Source organism: Amborella trichopoda, chromosome 7 (assembly GCF_054954075.1).
Source record: "Amborella trichopoda isolate Santa Cruz 75 chromosome 7, AtrichopodaSantaCruz75HAP2 v2.0, whole genome shotgun sequence".
In the NCBI taxonomy this organism is placed as follows: domain Eukaryota; kingdom Viridiplantae; phylum Streptophyta; class Magnoliopsida; order Amborellales; family Amborellaceae; genus Amborella; species Amborella trichopoda.
Window position 1 is genome coordinate 11,539,514 of NC_142342.1, and position 20,316 is coordinate 11,559,829.

A 20,316-nucleotide genomic window follows, 5' to 3' on the forward strand; every position below is an offset into this window, starting at 1 on the left:
AGCACCCACCAAAATCTGCATGTAGTCTTCTATACAATGACACCCTATAATGACTCCTTTGAAATCATCTGTCAAAACACTAAGCTCCTTATGCGTGATTTGACGCTTCTCTTATTTTGATGCGTCTGGCAGTCCTTTGACTAGTCAATAAAGTTTTCATGACCCTCTTGACTCAATCATTCCATCATTTGATGAACCTCTTTATGATGATCAACATCCCAAGATTGCAAGGAGATCCAAGAGGAGAAAACTGACTTTTTGAAGGAATTTATTTTTTATTGTTGTTTTTACAATTTTCTAGTTATTTCTAGTTTTTCAATTAAAGTTAGCGGCAATTTAGAGATCTTTTACATTTTATTTTAAGCGAAGGGACTTACAGGATATTTTTATAATGTTTTAACTTAAGTAGGAGTAGTTTTGGCCCTTTTTTTTCATAATGTAATAAAAGGACCTGGGGTGTTGGGGTTTTTACCATTTTTTGAGGCGTAAACAGTAAAAACAGATTGTGAATGGTGCCAGCAAGCCCTATCAAGAAGTTTTAGGGTCACGTTTTTGTGCAAAGAAAGCCAGATCCACTCAAATCTAGCTTATTTTGATGGTTATTGAACTTTTTTGGCCTCCTTTCTCTATTTTCCTGCATCAGTTTTCCACCTCGCAATTTATGCATTAGCATTTTTCTCCAAAAGCTCACTCCTGCCAGAAACTGAGAAGCCCGTCCATCCAAACTACTTAATAAACTCGAACATTCTAAATGCTTCGTCAACCTTAAAATTTGATACTAAACACCTGTGTCCCCCACAGTACATGGAACTCACTTTGCTCGCCAAAATTCTGGAAGGAATCCCTTTGATGATCCTCAAACTGCATAACCCAACTGACATTAACACCCCCAAAAGGGACATAAAGGCAAAGAGGGAACTTCAGCAATGTGGAATTGTGCATGGTATTTCTTCCCCCTGATCTTCCTTTTTCCCAGACAACATTCGCTCAGTTTCTTCCAATACAAAAGACTACAAGAACCCATGTTCGAACCTACAAAAAGAGACATACAATAGCTGCCAGAGATGTGAGCCAATTTTACCACATAAATGGTAAGCACTCACTCACCATCCCTTAAGTTTTACCTGGATTCTGTTGCCTTCAAATTTCTAATTGTATTCACGTTTTTCATAGAATACCAAATATGCCAATATAAAGTCCATGCAAGATTCCACTGGTTAACATATTTACAGAAAGGATTTTAAGAAACACGCAAACTTCTCAGTCCACTATTAGACAACACATTAGAGCCAATGAGGAAAACTTCATTTCTGAAAATGCAAAGCTAGCACTACCACAGAGAAGGCATCCCAACCAAAATGGCTTGGAGGAACCAAAATGCTACAAGTGTATCAGATAAAGGATATTCTTGTGTCTCTCGGGGTCCAATCTCATGCGGTGCAGGAAGTGATAAAAGGCGACTTTGGCTTGAAAATTTTTGGAAGTACCCAGAAAGCTCTTTTAACATTGCAGCGGGAGAAAGGTGAAGATCGGGAAATGCAGGGATAACAGGGTCGTTCTGCAAAACAATCAACATAATTTTAAACCATGCTACTGCAGTTTGTAAACCAAAAACATATTAAGCATATAATTTGGAAAGAAGCATTTATGAGGAAACGTATATACAGAAATTCTACAGTCCAGGGAAAAAAGGAAAAGTCAGATAACAGTGTCATACCTTGAATATATTAATTAGGCGATTAATTTTAACCCTCTTATATAAGGAATCCCCATCCTTTTCAGACGATGATGCTAAAACAACAAGAACAGGTAAAACTCGCAGAAGACAGTAATGCTCCGGAAACAAAAGTGCGAAATCGGATTCCAAAGACTCTACACAGTAAACTATAAGAACTTGAAGGATATCCTCCACACTGTGTCTGAGTTAAGTTCTTCAAATTTCAAAAAGTGTAAGCAGCCAAAATAGAAATTTGGTCGTCAAAAATGACATCGTAGAATTATAATATTCCACTAGAAATCAGGCCAGTACATGGAAGCCGCATTACTTGTTACTATGGGGCTCAACTTTTTGGTTTTGCATTTCAATTATATGTATGGGATTTGTACAACCAAAGCCAAAAACAAAGAACTCCATACTACTAGTATACATATTTCTCAGAAATCAAAAAGGAATATTTCTCCAAATAACAGAATGGAAGCCTACACAAGAAAGACAGAAAAACGGATTCAAGGCATTGGATACTTGTTGACGCGGAACATCTCCACATGTAAGTTTAGTAGTATGGCCCATCTCGTGCTTAAAAATATCTGCCAAAAGCCAGTTAAATATAGCACAATAAAAGAACTACATAACCAGAACTCTTAGAAATATATGCTCCCTATACATAAATAGAACCCAAAAAGAACATTGTAGCCAAAAAAAGCCTGTGGCCAAATTAAGCCCAGTGAAAGTTCTTGATACATCACAGAATTGCCAAGTACGCAATATGCGAAATCAAACAACGAGAAAATAGTTAGAGACAAATTCCACAGCATGATAGACTAAAATAAAGGAATTCCTCAAACCTGCAAATCATCTAACTCCTCTCTCATGGAATCAGTATCCTGCCACTGAACACTGACTTGGGTAAATGTCCTAAAAGCATAAAGGGAGATAAAGAAGTTAATACTATTACAAAGCACAACCACTCAACCTACTAGACATGAAATAGTCTTCAACATAACTAAATATACTCCATAAAATGATAAGATTTGGTGCACTAGAATTTTAACAATTGATAACATATATATTCCTAAACAGAAAAGATAGCACATGCAAAAGGCACTTTTAGAACATCAAACTATTGTAAGTAAATATATTTATACTCTGATATAATACACCACCCAACTTCAACTACTATTTGCAATCAGCTCCTCCAATTGAACAAATCAGGTAATGGATGTCCATTCACCAGTAATATTCTGTCAGAATCTGATTGTATCAGCAAAGTTAACTAATTTTACAGAATACTCCACAATCCATAAATCAATCACATCTCAAACCCTTAGTCATAAGGGGATCACAAGCACGTTTTTTATTAATATCAATCTATTGAGATTTGATGCAGTATATTTCAACTGCATTGCCTAATTAACAGGGAAAAAGAACTGCTTTTCTTTACTTCCTTCCATATCCATGGCCAGCTGGTCTCAAGATACCCATCCCTAAGTAAATTATGTATATCAATCTCTCCCTTATTTAATTCGAGGAAAGCAGTGAAATACCACAAGTACTCGCCTTTTGCCCAAGTGGGTTTCATTCCAGAGAGCAGATAGGGTTTCCATCCAAGACATTACTTTGCTGATCTCCCATGCAGACCAATGCAGAAGCTCATAAAGCTCTGACAACGAACTTATCAGTCAAAATCTATTTTAAACAAGTGTCGAGAAAATGAAATTTTCTGGTAAGCAATCTTTTATCATATCTTTTTCTTAGTTTTCATTATTTGTTCTTTTATTCTAATATTTTCTACTTATTTTCTAATATTTCCTACTTACCCAGATTCAGAAAAATGCAGAAGCTCATAAAGCTCTGACAACGAACTTATATGAGTCAAAATCTATTTTAAACAAGTATCAAGAAAATGAAATTTTCTGGTAAGCAATCCTATATCTTATCTTTTTCTTAGTTTTCATTATTTGTTCTTTTATTCTAATATTTCCTAGTTACCCAGATTCAGTAAAAATGGCCTACAAGATCGTCTATTTGGTCAATTTATAGGCCTGGGGAAACATTATAGTGAATTCACCAATCCAATTATGCCTTCAATTCATAGAAGTGGTTCAACAATCAACAATAAATACCAATCTTCAAAACAATAAAGAATGCAATTGCGCAGGAGACTTCAAGGCGATTTTCTGGGATAACAAAGAAGGGGGGAAGGTGAGTGAGATTCCAAAACCGCACCTGCACCCCCTTCAACTTGACAAGGAAGGGAAGGAGCATTCACTGCTTCGCTGTACGTGGCTATCATAAGAGAAACCCATTCAGTCCAGCATGTCTTCAATGTGGAGCTCTTTGTCAATCCCTTGTAGCGCAGTGGTAACTTCATGGATTGTTGCTGCAGGGCTTGAGTGATATCTGCGAAGTCAACAGGTGACGATAATGAAGAGTTTGAAATGGATGTCCATGAGGGGTGCAGTGGGATTACTGGAGAGTGATTAAGTAGAAGAAAAGGCTAGGGGATTTGCACTGAGGGTTGGGAGGTGGGATGGGTTGTCAAGAAGGTAAAGGATGGGTTGCGAGGTGATGAGGACCGTTGGTGATTGGGGTGGGACAAGCTAGGTAGGTGGGATGGATTGGGGCCACAAGGATGGGATTAGAGGTAAGGGTAGCAAGAGGGATGGGTGTGGACTAAGAGGAGGAGTTGGAGGAGGAAGGGAGAAGAACTGGATATTGGAGGAATGAATAGGGGTAGAGGAGCCCATCATCATCATTCCAACTATTTGTGGGTTGTTATCTGGGATAGGGAAGATAGGTCGAAATTGGAGATGGCTGAGAAACTTTTAGGAGGAAGTGGGACCAGAGTGTTTAATCAGTTAGTTCAAGTGCATTTAGGAAAGGGGGGTGCGGAGAAGAGAATTGGGGCGTCAGAATTTTTGTGAGTAGGAGGGTAGATGATCTCTAAAAAGGCGAAGAAGGTGCCTGGGATCTGCATTGGGCAGTACTGGTGGAGTTGAGTTAGATGGGTTCGAGTTTGTGGGTGAAGAAAAGCAGGATTGGGATACGGAGATGGGGGGCACTAGGGTAGTGGATAGAGGAATGCGATCTGAGGTGGGTGAGCGAAGGCTAACTGGAAATTTTATCCTAGGAGGAGTGGGAGTGAAGTCCGACAGCTGTGCATCTATTCATGCCAGTGGGGAAATGAAAGGTGCAGCCAGAAAAGAGTCTATTTAGTGGCCAGCATAGTTTGTAACTGGTAAAAAATAACAAAGAATTTCATCAATATGAATTGTGCCTGAAGAGTAATATGTGTTATAGTGGTTAGGTTCTTTGTATGTTCATATAATATTGGACACATATCGTGCGCATATCTTACTATGCAGTTCAGCCTCTGCACTAGATCTAGCCACAACATTTTGTTTCCGCTCTATATTCAACCTCTGCACTAGATCTAGCCACAACATTTTGTTTCTTACTTCTCCATGTTACCAAGTTTCCGCAAATAAATATACAATAACCTGTGGTAGACTTCTTGTCAAATGGTAAACCTGCCCAAACAGGCTTACCAATCTCGTCTCAACACTTGTCAACCGCATAATTTGTACACTCACAATGCGTACACTTGCGAGTTCCTCGATCCGTGCCACATCACCTCTACCTCAGCGTCTTCATGAGTCATGACCAAATCCCTGAGCTATGCTTCCATCACCTCTCCCTACAAATGTATTCAATGTTGATCCATCACTAATACTTGAATCAAATGGAGAGAAAGAAGCAGATATATTGACCCGTTGAATCCGCGAGTAAACATCCGTGAGAGATGGGAGTTCACTGCCTACGGTACTCAGGAATAAGGCCAGATAAGAATTTGGTAAACCTCAATGCTTCATGCTGCCTATTCTTTAATTCCACATCCCTAGATATAAGCTCATATAGAATTAACTCTTCCTTCATGATGTCAATTCTTTAACTCCACATAACAAGATATAGATTTACCTCTACCCATATTACCCCAGATGCCACTATAATACTCACTCACAATCTTATTACCCTATTGCAATTGAAAATTTTCCTCAAACAGCTCATATACCCCGGAGATATTTTATCTTATGAATATGTTTCTTTTAAAATGCCTCAAATTTCCTTAGTTGTATCAAGAAACATCACATTGGCACTAATTTAGGGTCCCATACTACTCGACAACTAGGTCATGATCATAGTTGTTGGGATCGAGCGCGGGAATGGTACCAGGATCGGGAGCAAGAGATCGTGAAATGCTAGAAGATCCCTATCGTTGGGAATGCCGCCCGTACAATGCACATGTTAGGGATCGAGATTCCCAAATGTTCCGAATCGAGATTCCAACCTTCTGGAGATTTTGATCTCCACCTTTAGGATCTTGATCCCAACTTTTTGGGGATCTTGTTATCAACCTTAAAGTGTGTAATAATCTAGGATTACGTATACTCTTTAAAGTAGAAATCTTATTATTGATAGCAAGCAAGCAATGGTTGTGTTGCTAGTTGGCATAAATAATGAAAATCATCAGTTTGGTTGTTGTCTAGTCTTTAAGGTTGGGATCGAGGACCCTAACAGCAGGAATCGGGATCGCTATGAGTGGGGTTCGAGATTACAAAATTTAAAAATTGAGATCCCTGATAGATCTGTTCCGTGAACAACAGAATCGAGATCCTAGAAGGGATTGCCTACCAAAGTAGGAGATCTGGGTAATTATGATCAGGATTATGTAATTCTCCCTCATCCACTTTTCATATCTACTATCAGAATTACTATGCATGTCCTTAGTCAAAAATATTTTAGGTTTCCCTTGCACCAACGGATAATTTGACAAATTGCGCTAGTACAACATAATTGGACTCATTTAATTTTACCAAGGTGATTTGTATCCCTACAATTTCAGGATGACTAAAAATTTAATTTCCTTATTTATGAGCATAAAAAGATGAGGGAGAATAAGGACAACCACGATCGACCAATTTCAATCACTCACACAAGCCTAGTACAAGGTTAAAGAAAAACTTGAAACTAGGTCATGATCTCTCTGTAGATCTTGATGTCGGGAAAGAAATCACACACAGCAGCAGCATCGAACAATCATAGGGTTTTATGATTACCAAAAAAAGAAAGAAAGGGGAAGATCATGATTTCTCTCCGTCTCCTTTTTTTTTTCTAAGGAAATGGTAAAAAAAAAAAGAGTAGATGAAAGGAAAGGGGAAGAAAGGGGGAAGATGAAAGGAAAGAGAAACATGAAAAGATAAAGGATTCAAGAAAGAAAAGGGAAGACAAAAGAATCAATTCAGAACCAGCTCTAATACCATGTCAAAGAATATAAAGACAAAAGGCTAAAGAAGAAGAAGAGAGAGATGTAAAAGGAGAGAGAAATGTGAGGTTCAATGTCACTTCCCGCACCTCCCAGCCATATATTTTATTAAAAAAATATGATACAGACAAAACTGCCCATACACACATAATTAGGACAGTTAGATCTAAAACTTAGATAACAAAGGGTTTTAACAATACCAAATAAATATTTTAAAATAAATAAGATGACAGAAATACCTCTAAAATTTGAAATTTGTAGGGGTATTTTGTTTATGTGTATTTGAGTTAATTATATTTTTAATAGTTTTTTACAAATACGTTATGATAAGAAGTATAGATGCCCAAATTTCAAGCTTAATTGGATATATAGAAAAAATTATAAAATTAAAATACAATATTCATTATAAAAAAATGGAACCTAAGTATAAAATATAAAATATACAGTACCCATACAATTGTTTTCTTTGTATAGGATGCATACCTAGATCATTCAGCAATAATATTGTTTCAGTTTCAGCAGAATAGAAATGAATAATAATGAGGAGAATCAACTCAATGGCCAATACAAAGGCATTTAACTCCATATACAATACAGCTTAAAAAACCAAAGAGACTAATTAAGCATCCATCTCAAAAGACCAAAAAATAATTCTGATTTCCTATAGTTACTAGTTTAAACCAAATGATATACACATTAAGTCGGAAACCTAATAAGGTGATAAAAAATAAATCTAATCAGCAACATCAGGGATGAGGAGATAAACTTTATTGTTGCAAAGGACAAACATACCTCTTGTACCATGAAAAATCATTAGGTATGCTTGCTTTGGCATTTTTGAGATGATCGAGGTTTAGTAAAACATCTAGCAACTTAAGCATGGACCTGCAAGCAAAAATCAGAACCACTATCAAAGGCAAGCCTCCACATAAATATAATGGATTGTACAACAGGCAGCAGTAATATTCATAAAAAGAATACATTCCACCGAGTTGTTTATAAAGGATTACAAGAGCCTCAACAAAAGCACAAGCAATTTCCATCTGAATTTAGCAAACAAACAGGTAAAACAGCATAATTATGCTAACGTTTTAGCCTCCAAAGCCCTTTCATTAAATGAGTATTGAGTTATTTTCACCAGTTGACTTTTAGCCTCTCTTACGTGATGCAGTTTATCTATAACGAACCCATGATCCGATACAATGAGTTTGGATATTTACATCATCAGTGTCATTTGTGAGAAAACTCTAAAGTTCATGGAAAGGAAAACAGCTTCCATGGGTTTTATTGTATGAAGTGATGGATGGAGCATTTTGGTAGACAGAAAGGATTTAAATTCAAAAGGCTCTTCATTCAGCTTTTACTTCAAAAAACAAAAGAAAAAAGAAAAAAATCTTTCTTTCAGCTAGAAGCAACAACCTAAGTGCCTGCTATCTATTTAAACCCCTCACTCCTGAAAAGAAAACCCTGCCCCCTCCCCAACCAGATCTCCAAAATTTATTTTGATAAAAGAATCAAATTTAGTTTGATAAAAGAATCAAAGGCAATAGAGATGCTGACTTAATGAGAAATTATTCAAAGAAAATATTGGACAAAAGTTTCATAACGTGAAGCCGGAAGTTAAATGATAATAAAGCCTACTCTTCAGTGCTACTGATAATCTACATGTATTAAATGATAATAATGCTTATGTTCCGGTGCTATACTATTTTGCTTATGACTCATCACCATCCAAAGTCTGTACATTTATAGTTGTATGATAGTGTTTAAATTTTAATAATTTTTCTATATATCCAATTCGTCTGAAATTTGGAGTCTGTGCATCTAACAAACTCGCACCAAAATAAAATATTAAAAAAATAACTCTCAAAAAATAAAATGACGAAAATACCTCTGAAATATTCATAGAAGAAATTTGGTCTTTTTTTTTATTTAAATTATTTTTTATATTTTATTTAGGTGCACCTGACTAAGGCACACAAAGCCACAAAATTTCAAGTTAAATCTGAATTGTAGAAAAATTATTAAAATTCAAACATTATCAAACAATGATGACCATCTGATGGACTTTGGATGGTGACGAGCCATAAGCGAAATACTGCAGAAGCATGCTCATGAATTTTTTACATGTTAGAGTGCTCACACTACAGAGCATTTCATAATTGTACTCAACAAATTTTTGTAGTAAGAGTATTTTTTATCCTTAGAAGGGGTGTGACATCACCCACATAGAGCACAATAATGGCATTCAATACTCCATGTGGGTGATGTCACACCTCATGTGGATGATGTCACACCCCTCCTTATAACCAAAAATACGCTTATTACAAAATGCTCCATGTACAAGACAAGGATATATAAGTATCCCAAATTTGTTGAGTAAATTTATAAAATGCTCTATTATGTAAACACCCTAACATAACCCACATATATATATATATATATATAGATAATGTACACGACTTATAAAGAGTTCATGCCCTTCCTTATCTCTAAAGATTGGGTGTCCTAACCACCCAACAGCTATCCCATCTCCGTTGTCCATAGAGCCTACTCTGAATGATCCTCCTTTTGCTGGATTATTACTCATGTAATAATAAAATGCTCGTTTATCGGGAATTTTGGACCAAGCTTCCGATTATATATATATAATCTTCCTGTTAGCCCTTATATATATATATAATCTTCCTGTTAGCCCAAGGGCTAACAGGAAAGATATGAGCCCAACGGCCCAAATTGAATTTGGGCCGAACTGACGATCACAGATGCCCAGTAGTGTTTGAATTTTAATTTTTTTCCTACAAATCCAAATCACTTGAAATTTTAGGTGTGTGTTCATAAAAAATAGGTGAATCTTCGAAAAATATCAAAAAAATATTTTATATGAAATAAAATGACCAAAATACCCCCGTAAAGTTTTAGGGGTATTTTTATCAATTTGTTTTTTGCGGATTATTTTTTTATATTTTTATTAGGTGCGGATTGTTGAGAATAACATATGCTTAAAATTTCAAGTGATTTGGCTTTGTAGAAAAAAAAATTAAAATTTAAACACGAAATGAGGTCGTGACTGTCAGATCGGCCTAGACTCAATCTGGGCCGTTGGGCTCATATCTTCTTGTTAGCCCTTGGGCTAACAGTGGTATCTTCCACATATATATATATATATATATATATATATATATAGATAGATAGATACATAAATTAATTGATAGATAGAGGGGTTACAAGTTGTAAAAGATATCTTTCAAGACGCATCCACACCCAGTGGAGCACAGCTGAAAACTATAAATACACAAAAAAAGTGATGGATATTGGACAGACTTGTTGCATAGACATGGGTACTTGTGCGTTAGACATAGGCATGAAGTGTCAGATTCCTCATGCCATGAAGAACAATATTCGGCGACAAGGGTATATGTTAAAGAGAACAAAGTCTAACATTGTTTACCAATACTTCATTCCATTAAAAGTAGCCAAACAAATCAATCATGCCTTAGTTGGCTGACTTCCTATAGATCTTCAAAGTTCAAGTTCCACCCAATTAAGAAAAAATATCAAAGTCTATATCGATCATTCAGTCAATTGTCAATGAATGAGAAGAAGAATTTGGAACAATATCTTCCAATGTGTGTGTCAACAAGTATACTTTTTTTTGGTAACTCAGTGGGGAAGATAGACCCCTACCCGTTTTATCAAGTAGATTAGGAGTAAACTTTTTGAAGATATTAGTGGGGTGGTGTTAGTGGTGGGAATAGAAACCACAACATGGTGACTAAGGTGTGGGGTGCTATCACCACGACCCCAGCACTACAACGACAAAAGCACATGACCCAAACAAAATTATCCATGTAAAATAGTTTGTTGGTCATTTTTCATCTGAAGAAATCTCCAAACATTCTGCAAGAGATCAAGGCTTCCAAATTTCTTTATATTAAAAAAATAGAGCAAATCAATTCATTGTTGAGGGTGGTAGGGGGAATATGTAGTTCCTAGCAGCTCGTCATTTATGTCTTGTGACTTCTAACCATTGGCTCTGAATTGCCTTCTGTATAGGGCACAAGGAACCAAAGTTTATCCACGCCTTACTCCGTAAAATACAAAAAAGCAAGCACGTAAACCTAACATTGAGAGTGCTTATTTACCCTCTTAACAAAAAGAACATTAATGAAATCTTCATTTTTTTTAACTTTTTTCTTTTTGGGTAAGTCAATGGGGATAACAAGCCCCTACCCATTTTAGAAATAGTCAATTTTCGAATGTTTTAGTGAGAATGGAGGCCTAGACCGCTAGCTGAGGCTCATGTGGTACTGCCACCACGACCCCAGCCCCATTCCCGATTAATGAAATCTTTCTAATAAAAGAAGATAATTTTTTAGAGAAATAATTTGAGAATAACATTGTGATATTGAAACTAGTAAAGATGGCATGCGCCATGATGCCTTGCATATCTTGCCCTCCACTCTGAGAATGGGCAGCAAGAGATGGACGAAGCAGCAATCCATGCACCAGTTCATCCATTTTTAGTAGTTCACTATTATAATGGGCATAACAACAGCCACACCACATTATGAAGCTCAGGATCCTGTTCATAGCATAGTGACTTGGACTCTTATTCGCACACCTAACAGGCATGTCAATGAAAATCAGAAGGGAATAAGCACAAGTGAACACACCAGAGATGAGTAATTGTAGGACCATTAATGCGCCTCTCTGGCCTCGAAAATCGCTGCATGTCCACTGCTAACTGTAGTAAATGAATGAGTAAGAAACTCCTCATAGGTCCTGAATCAAAAAGAATACCATAGCCAATAGCAAGTTTGAAAAAGGGAATTCAAACAAAAATAAAAAGTCCACGGTTATGTACTGAGTGTTTTAATATAGATACAAGCAACAAATTTATATCCTAGAATGCCAGTCAAGAAGTTTAACTAAAGCAACATGCGGTAAAGTTTTCATGTAAAAAAGCACATGGAGAATAATTGATCATGTGATTGTCAAAGGTGGAAGAAATTGGCCTTAAGGTGAATCAAAAAAACAATTCATATCATTTAATAAGAAACTCCAGATTTTGAGGATAAAATACTCGTTTTTCTTATTAAGGAGTTTTCTCTCACATGACGATAAGATCTTTTTCCATATATTGCATGTCTAATGAAGGATTCACACGCTTATCAAGGACAGCGCTTTGGCAAAGAATGAAGTTACACGTCAAGCCCTTCATAAAGAGACTGTAAGTTTGATGTGCAAGACAACATTCAAAGACACAAAAAAAAAGAAGAGTGTCAACAGAAAATGAAAGCCATGTTTAATGGGTGAACAAGGAGAAACATCCGCAGGGGGTGAGTGCGGCTTGTTACTGATCCACGATGGCACTATATTTGTGGTTGCTTATAAATTTGTTTTACTACTGAAATTATCCATCTAAAGTTATAGTATTCTGAGAATGCATGAATGCTATGAATATATTGTGCCACTAAACCAAGCTTTCCCAACAAAAAACGACAGAAAAACTTAGTGTTAAATTGCGTTTGAAGAGCTCACAAAGTATGAGCAGAATCGAGAATTTGACATTCCCTTTTTTATTGATTATTACATTGTAAGGAAAGTGGATTTCTTTGTTACTCATGCCTGAAATATGTATCATACAAATCATATTATAAATAATGTGAAAAAGGATATGCATGCTTGAAAGTTGAAATAAATGTAAAAATGACTGAATTTAGAGGTGGTATTTGTGGATAGTAATAGTGAGAGTCATAAGTTCATAAGTTCCTACACAAATTTCTGGGTGGGTGGCTGAGCTCAACTATAACAGCTCAAAGTATGAGGTATAACCAGCGAGGTTGGCAATGAAGTTTGAATACCGATGCACCATCTTGGTAGTGTACGGCAGTAATAATAGGTAGAGGGAAGCCTGTGTACTTAAATGATCTAAAATTCAATGATTGCCTTTCCAAGGGGGCTACAGAGGTCTTCTATAAATTGTATAAAGTCAGCTCAAAGTTTTGTTGGATTGCAGAAAGTTGAAAAGGGCTTGGGATCTTGGAGATATATCACAGTAAACGAAAGAAATGTTGATTTACCTTTTCATTCAAGTCCAAGAGATTAAGGCTGAGATGGAAAGGCCTGGGAAATTTTATCAAAAGCACCCAGGATATGAACTTTTTAACATCTCATTCATTTTTTTTATTTGTTTTCAAAAACTCCATCAATAATCATAATTATGTGTAATGTGTTAGACTAGTTTATATTTTAAGTGCATTTTGATAAACATGTGAAATCGTAAATAGCTGATACTTTCGGTGTGATTTGGTAAATTTTCCCCTTTTTAATGCATTAAAGTGCAACAGCTGTAATCGTTCCATTGTTGTCAACAGGGACTTGTTGGTAAGCGTTTGCTTACATCTTTCACAAGTATATGGTTCTACATTCAGATCTTATTATGACTGTTGAATTAGGGATTGATTAGATTTTTAAGCGTTTTCTTGTTCGAATGATTTCATCCACTTGATAAGTGGTGCCAAAATTGAATTGGCGTTTGGTCTTCCCCAGATTGTGTTCTAAGTGCATCGACTGTAGTGAGCAACTTCCACTGCATAACTTTGTAACTATATCCTTGGAGTTTGATGGCTCGATTTGTTGTTTGGTTGAGGACTCCTCTGGTTGTTAAAGGACCAGGGTACCATGAGAAGTAATGTGAATGATGAAGCACCAGATGATGAGTGAGTATTTCCATATAGAAGTCAGGTGAATGATTGTCAACATTTCCAATCTTGTAATTGGATAAAGCCAAGTTCAACTTGATAAACTTTTTATTATGAAAGCCAATGGACCACCAACTTGCACGAGTAAGCCAGTTCTGATTCAAGAACATTCCCCATTCTGGTGATACTTCTTGAATAGTATTCTTAATATGAGATGGTACTCACAGATTTCTCTAAGTTCTTGAAAGCCAGTTCTGCCTCTAGTAGACGCCCAATTGAGTTCTTATTGAGTAGCTAGCAGGGAGCTTATCTTACCATGGCATCTTATACATGAACTTGTGAAAATAACCTGTTGAACTCAAAGATCTTGAGAATCTTCGAAGGGACCTTAAGACTTCTTTAGTTGATGCTTTTGATCTAATTTGAGATTTGTTATGCACTCTTACAAAATAGAGAGTAACTAAATGCTTCAACTCTCGATCCAACTAAAGACAATAACTTTATGATATATAGCTACTCCCTGGATAATTTTCTCCTAGGTTATGGATAATTGAGTTTAATGGTTTCCCTTAGTATAATGTAAAATTCCTTTTCTCGGAGTTTGATAAAAAAGAAAAGGTTACAGTGAATTCCAATGGAATTTAACTACGTATAGTTATTCACTTACTCAATTGAGGATAGAGTACTTTGATCTGTTATTGCCCATTTGCACGCAGAATGGCATCAAAACGATTTTAAGATGGCTACTAATGGGTATAGAAATTTGTCTTACGGAATGTCTTCTATTTATCATCCTTTGTAGATAATATCCTTATCTAAGTTCAAGTTTGGAGAACTATCTATCCCTGTTACAAAGTTCTCCAGGATACTCAATAATGGCTGGTACAGGGGTTTTATCCTTGATAATGATGTTCTTCAGGGCCATAAAGTCCTCATCCATCACTATGACATATTCCCATTAACTTATAAAACAGAGTCGATTTCAGGCTGATGTTGTGGGACACAAATCCTCCTCATTCGTTGCACAGACAAACACTTGGTTTTATGTTTTTGGAGGTAGATTACCCTAAGCCTTTACAACAACTTCCCTATCCTATTTCTCCCAAACTCTTTAAGCGAGATTCTGAAGCCAATTTTCTATTAAGAACTCTCTCTCAACATCCTCAATAATTCCAGTTTAATAACGTGATCTCCCTGGACAAATGATTCCTCAAGAATTTGCAGTCCATTTTCTCTTCTGCTTTTCAAAGAAAAAAGACAACTGTTAAATGAAACCTTTTTCCCAACAAAAAGCGACTGAGAAACTAAAATCTTGGGTATTACAAGCAATCATAATAACTTTGATCACACACCAGAGTCATTTAAAAGGTAAAGCAAAAGGAAAAACTGCCAGTAATACATGATAAGGTTGTAGCATGGATATATTAATAACAGGAACAGTCAGTGATATGAGATATAGAAGGCAAGATCCTTAAATTCTGCAACAGAAACTCCACGAAACATCTCTTGATGCTTCAATACTGATAAAAGGCTTACAAGCATTTGTTTAGCATCTCAATGCAACAGAAACTACATCTTTTAATTTTTTCATGTAAAGTACAATCAACTTCCTTGGACATACAACCACTTACTGCAACTAGAAGGTGAAACAATGTTTGCTGGTATAATATGATAATGGGATACAAGCTTTAAATGTTACATGGAAGAATGAAAAAGAAATGGTCATAAGCAGAATAAGTTCATAAGAAATAGTAACCAGAATGGTACTTTAGATGCTGCCAAAGCCTGCCAACGCTGAATTTCTCGCAAACGACTCATCTCCAAGTCCAGGACCTGATAAGTCTCCGAGTACAATTCTGCTTGGCTTTGTTTCATAGAATCTGGCAACTGCAACACCATTTCAATTTCATATGGCCATCAAAACTTAGTGTGCATGTATTACTATTTGGCAGAAAATATAGTAAAAAACAGAATTAAATAACCAACTATTGTATAGGTTGCATATTCTTGTAGTTTATCAAAGAGCAGTTGCATGATATTAAGCAAACAAAAATCTCATTTTCACAAGAAATATATTTCAAAAGTCCAATACTATTTTCAAGGTAAATGGACTTCTTTTGTGGGTTGTATTTTACCAAGAATGTAAATGGAATCTTGATGTTCTATTTTCCCCTTTAACGAACACTTATTCAGGACTTCCATCAGCAGATACTCAACATGAAACTTTTCAAAATCTATTGTGCACAGCACATAATATTTTTCAGTATCTGTTGCGCACAAAAATGGACATGAACTTTTAAGTATGTCGAGAGGATAGAAGAAACACCCACAAGTTGAAAGAGGTTTTGGGACTTTAAGTCTTCAACTCACCCACTTCCTTCACCAAAAATCCAACAAAAAGCAAAATGAAGTTACTTGAGTTACTTACCAAAAAATAACCAAAAACAAAAATTGCCAAAGTCACAGAGAAATTAAAAAATGGATATTTGACAGGTAGAAGCGATCACAAAACTATGCCAGAACAGCCAATTCCCAAAAAACAAATCAGATCAATCCAAACAATTAACCACCATTTTAATCAATATTTTTCGGAATTCCAGGTTTAAGGGACGACAGGAATGATTTTGGTTCCAATCACTGGTTGAACCAACCACTCCTATCTAGTCCTTCCAATATTGGCATGGGAATATGGTTTTCTTTTTAGTGGGGGAAGAAGAGGAGATGGTAGCTCAACTGTTCAACCATTGCAGATCACAAATATGGCTAGCCAGAGGATGATAAACTACAATGGACTATGACCTAGCATATATGGAAGAAAAGAAATGTTTGAAAGTTCTCGGGTAGATCAAGGACCATAGGAACATTGGTAAATGATATCAGAGATGATTTTATCACGCGAGGAAAATAAAGACCAATTGGGTGTAAAACGGAAATTATATAGCAGATCATTAAGGTCCGCTGACTCGATACATCATTAGAGAAGCTCAGATAAAGCGAAGCGGTAAGCTAAAACTTCAATGAAGTGAGCAAAGGGAACCCAAGCACTGGAGTGTGTTACAAGTAACAACAGAGTGACCTTAAAAGCACCATTCAAGATGCCTAGGATTGCAGAGTCCATGTAGGCTGAAACAAATATACCTAGATCAGTGTGATTTTCACTGTATTTTTAAGCATCACATTTATGAAGCTGGAATCCAATGCAAAAGAAACCAACGCCAATTAACAGTCTTCAATCAACTAACTAAAATCTGGCTATCAATGCAACACACGCAAACAATACTACCCAAATCCCAGAGTGAATCACTGTGCACATATAATGGAACTGCTCCAGCAGGGAGACAAAAAAAGCTGCTTCTTAGAAGGATTAAACAAACCAACTTTTGTCCGAGATTTGAACCCTCTTCCCATCTTAAATGACACATCATACATCACAGAAACCACAACCAAAACATCCCAAGACATACAAGTATTTCAATTTTACTTTTTTTCTGTCTTTTCCTAAAAGACAAAACTCAGGGAAGTACTGGGAGGCATAAAATCCAAAGGCCAGCTTTGACAAGAAAGCCAAGAAGAAAAAAAATCCTCTAGAAACCAAAAATATTATATAAACCAAACAAGTCACTAGATAAGATTAGCCATGTAAAACCACAACATCACGATTCCTCTTTGAATGAAGAGAATGAAATAAGGAGCATATAGTCAAATGATCATTTACTCACATTGGCAAAACAGATTTCAGATCCATCTTAAAAAAATCCATGACAAAATATGACTGTAATAAGGAAAGCTGTTGCATTATTGAATTCACAATACAGACACAAATTTTCCATTAAACAATGTTATCACCAGACATCCAATGGAGCGATGGAACAGATCTTGATTCCTAAAGCTCTCTGGGCGGCATGAAAAAAACAATTACAAACACATTACTACATACGGGCTCTTAAAACAGAATGAAAATCTGATCAAAGACATCATAAGTGCACCACCAAACAAATGGGATCATATGTGACACGAAGAAAAAAAATCAAATTGGACTACAATTTCAAAAGCTAGCAACCTTACGATGAAGACAAAGTGATCCATTCAATAGAAAGATTAGACATAAGCTAATGCTACAGTTTCATTTCCCTTCTGATAAGTATCCCTTGACCATCATTAAACCAGACAAGACAAATTTTACCTGAGGTAAAGCTTTGACGCAACTTCGGTATGTATAAAGCACAGATGACATTTCCTTTCCCTCTTGAATCAGGGAGTTCTGCAAATGTTTCATTAGAAGTCAATAACCATTAACCAAGATCCATTTACAACAGTCCAAGCCCAGTGGGCATGAAGCTATTCATGCCAACCACCAGGATTAAAGTTCACATCCCACTCTGAACATACCCACAGAATCAAAAGAAAAAAGAAATAAATGTATCGTGCAAGATATGAATAAAGAGAGTGCCATTTAGCATTTGGTATATCTCTTCAAAAACAACATTTGATGATATTCAATTTGGTGGTGTTCACTTTCAATTATCAGAAAGACTGCCTCTTATTAACATCATTGGACTGCATTAAAAGGCAAATGAATGCCACCACCATAGTTTTATGAAATTGGTGGTTGTGGAAGCATTATTAGAGTTAGAGATCATAGAGAAAATGCAATGTAATTATTTATCTCTGTAACTAAGTCAAAATGCATACGAATGAGCATGGAAGATTTGCAGCATCAGAAGAAAGTGTAGAGGTCAAAGGAGTGTGAAGAGAATATCAAATGTGTAATTCAGAAATTTTGATTATCTCAAGTACGTCCATAGGAGTCTAAGAGATTGGAAAAGGAACTTTCAACTACCCCAGATGGTGTCCAAAAACGCAATATTTTGTTTTGTTAATATACTTGCAAAGGGAACTAAGCAATATTCTATAAAGTATAAATAAAAATCCCCTAAAGCCTCTTTTTTTATCATTCTTTTGAAGGCCTCTTTTTTTATCATTCTTTTGAAGGCCAGCGATGTGAAATTATTATTATAAAGGGGTGTTGAAGAAATTTTAATAAATTGGGTTTCTCTATAAAACCTTTATGTAGAAAGAAAAGGAAGGAAAAATGAACAGATATCCAGAAGAAAAAGAGGAAGGGGTGAGAGAGAGAGAGAGAGAGAGAGAGAGAGAGAGAGAGAGAAAGAGAGAGGCCTAAAGCTTTTTTATACTTCTATTCCTCAAGGAAAATAGTGGATTAAGACTATGAAGACCAAAACTACACCTATAAGCTCTGAATAGCATAATTTCGAAGAAAAGGATTGCAAAAGAGTCTTTCGTGGGGGAAACTTTGCTCTCCGCCTTCTTAGTTCTTATCAGGTATGTATAAAGAACCCATCATATTTTCCTTAACAACATAATGTTTTTTAAGATCTAGTGGAAATGAAACTCAGTAAGTCAAAACAAAAGAGGCATAAACGAACATACCAGTTGATTAATGGCTTTTGTGTCTTCCACTAATGACAAACGATATGCAGCTACATCAGCATACTCTGCAAGAAGAAAATTGATTGTGATGTAAATAGTCAAGATGTGTCCTTTACAGTGAATCTGAAGCTGAGTTCATATTTGTTAATTTAAGGTATGCAACGTAACCATGAACTAAGCAACAAAATGGTGTCTACTAACCTACTTAGGAAGATGAAAAGCTAAATATGTTGTATATTATATGCTTAGGTGCGACAGAATGCAGAGCCACCTGAATAGATTATTTGCTTTGGGATTCTCTTGCACAAGCATGCTTATGCCATGGGGATCCCGCAGGAACTGGCTCACTTGTTCTTGCCATAAGAAATGATTTAGAGTTGAGAATGGGACTGAGGTCGTGGTGGTAGTACCACCTGAGCCCCAGTTAAAGGTCATGGCCACCATTCTCACCAACACTTTCAAAAAATTGACTCTTTCCAAAACAGGTAGGGGCCTAAAATCCCCACTGATCTACCCAAAAGAAAAAAGTGATTTAGAGTCAGACTCCAAGACAATTGGGGTATTTGGGGTCAGTAATTAAGTATTCTAGCAACTAGCAACTACAACAATCAATCTATGCATAAACCACCAACACAAATAATACATGTAATTATTTTCTTCAAACTTCCAAAAATGAAATTGCCAAATTAAAGCTTAGACACTTGAAAGTGTTCAATCAAAATGGAAAAGACAAGGATATCGCATACCAATTGGACTACTTGTAGCATATCTTTCAGCAGACAGTTGAACAGCCAACCCTTGTACATCTGGTTGATCATCCTGAAGTACAATTATTTGAAAGAATTTCATCTTAAATAGAGAATAATGCAATGAAAGAATAGGAAACAATCACAAAAGCAAGGGAGTGCATTAAGCTTTTCTTTCACTTCTAGTATAGGTAAAATATCCAAAACTACAGCAGTTGAAATCAAAATTCAATATCAACTATCATTATTGAAAAGTATCTAAAAGCCTAGAGCAACAATCACAAAAGCAAGGGAGTGCATTAAGCTTTTCTTTCACTTCTAGTATAGGTAAAATATCTAAAACTACAGCAGTTGAAATCAAACTTTAAT

At 36.0% G+C, this 20,316-nt stretch overlaps 1 protein-coding gene across 6 annotated transcripts in view; it reads right to left on the reverse strand.

The window, feature by feature from the left end:
• PIR121 (transcription activator) overlaps positions 1–20,316 on the reverse strand; it is a 106,278-nt gene that overhangs the window by 83,501 nt on the left and 2,461 nt on the right. For all 6 annotated transcript variants that reach the window (XR_016058945.1, XM_088871276.1, XM_006854187.4 and 3 more), the window contains exons 3-12: positions 19,948–20,020; positions 19,202–19,266; positions 17,934–18,011; positions 15,518–15,637; positions 11,720–11,790; positions 7,836–7,928; positions 2,566–2,635; positions 2,243–2,307; positions 1,718–1,913; positions 1,407–1,558 (exon numbers count right to left, since the gene is read on the reverse strand). Coding sequence is in view for 5 of the 6 variants with exons in the window: in XM_088871276.1 (XP_088727402.1) it covers positions 1,407–1,558; positions 1,718–1,913; positions 2,243–2,307; positions 2,566–2,635; positions 7,836–7,928; positions 11,720–11,790; positions 15,518–15,637; positions 17,934–18,011; positions 19,202–19,266; positions 19,948–20,020 (983 nt within the window). In the remaining variant the exon portion in view is untranslated. The remainder of the gene's footprint in view (positions 1–1,406; positions 1,559–1,717; positions 1,914–2,242; positions 2,308–2,565; positions 2,636–7,835; positions 7,929–11,719; positions 11,791–15,517; positions 15,638–17,933; positions 18,012–19,201; positions 19,267–19,947; positions 20,021–20,316) is intronic.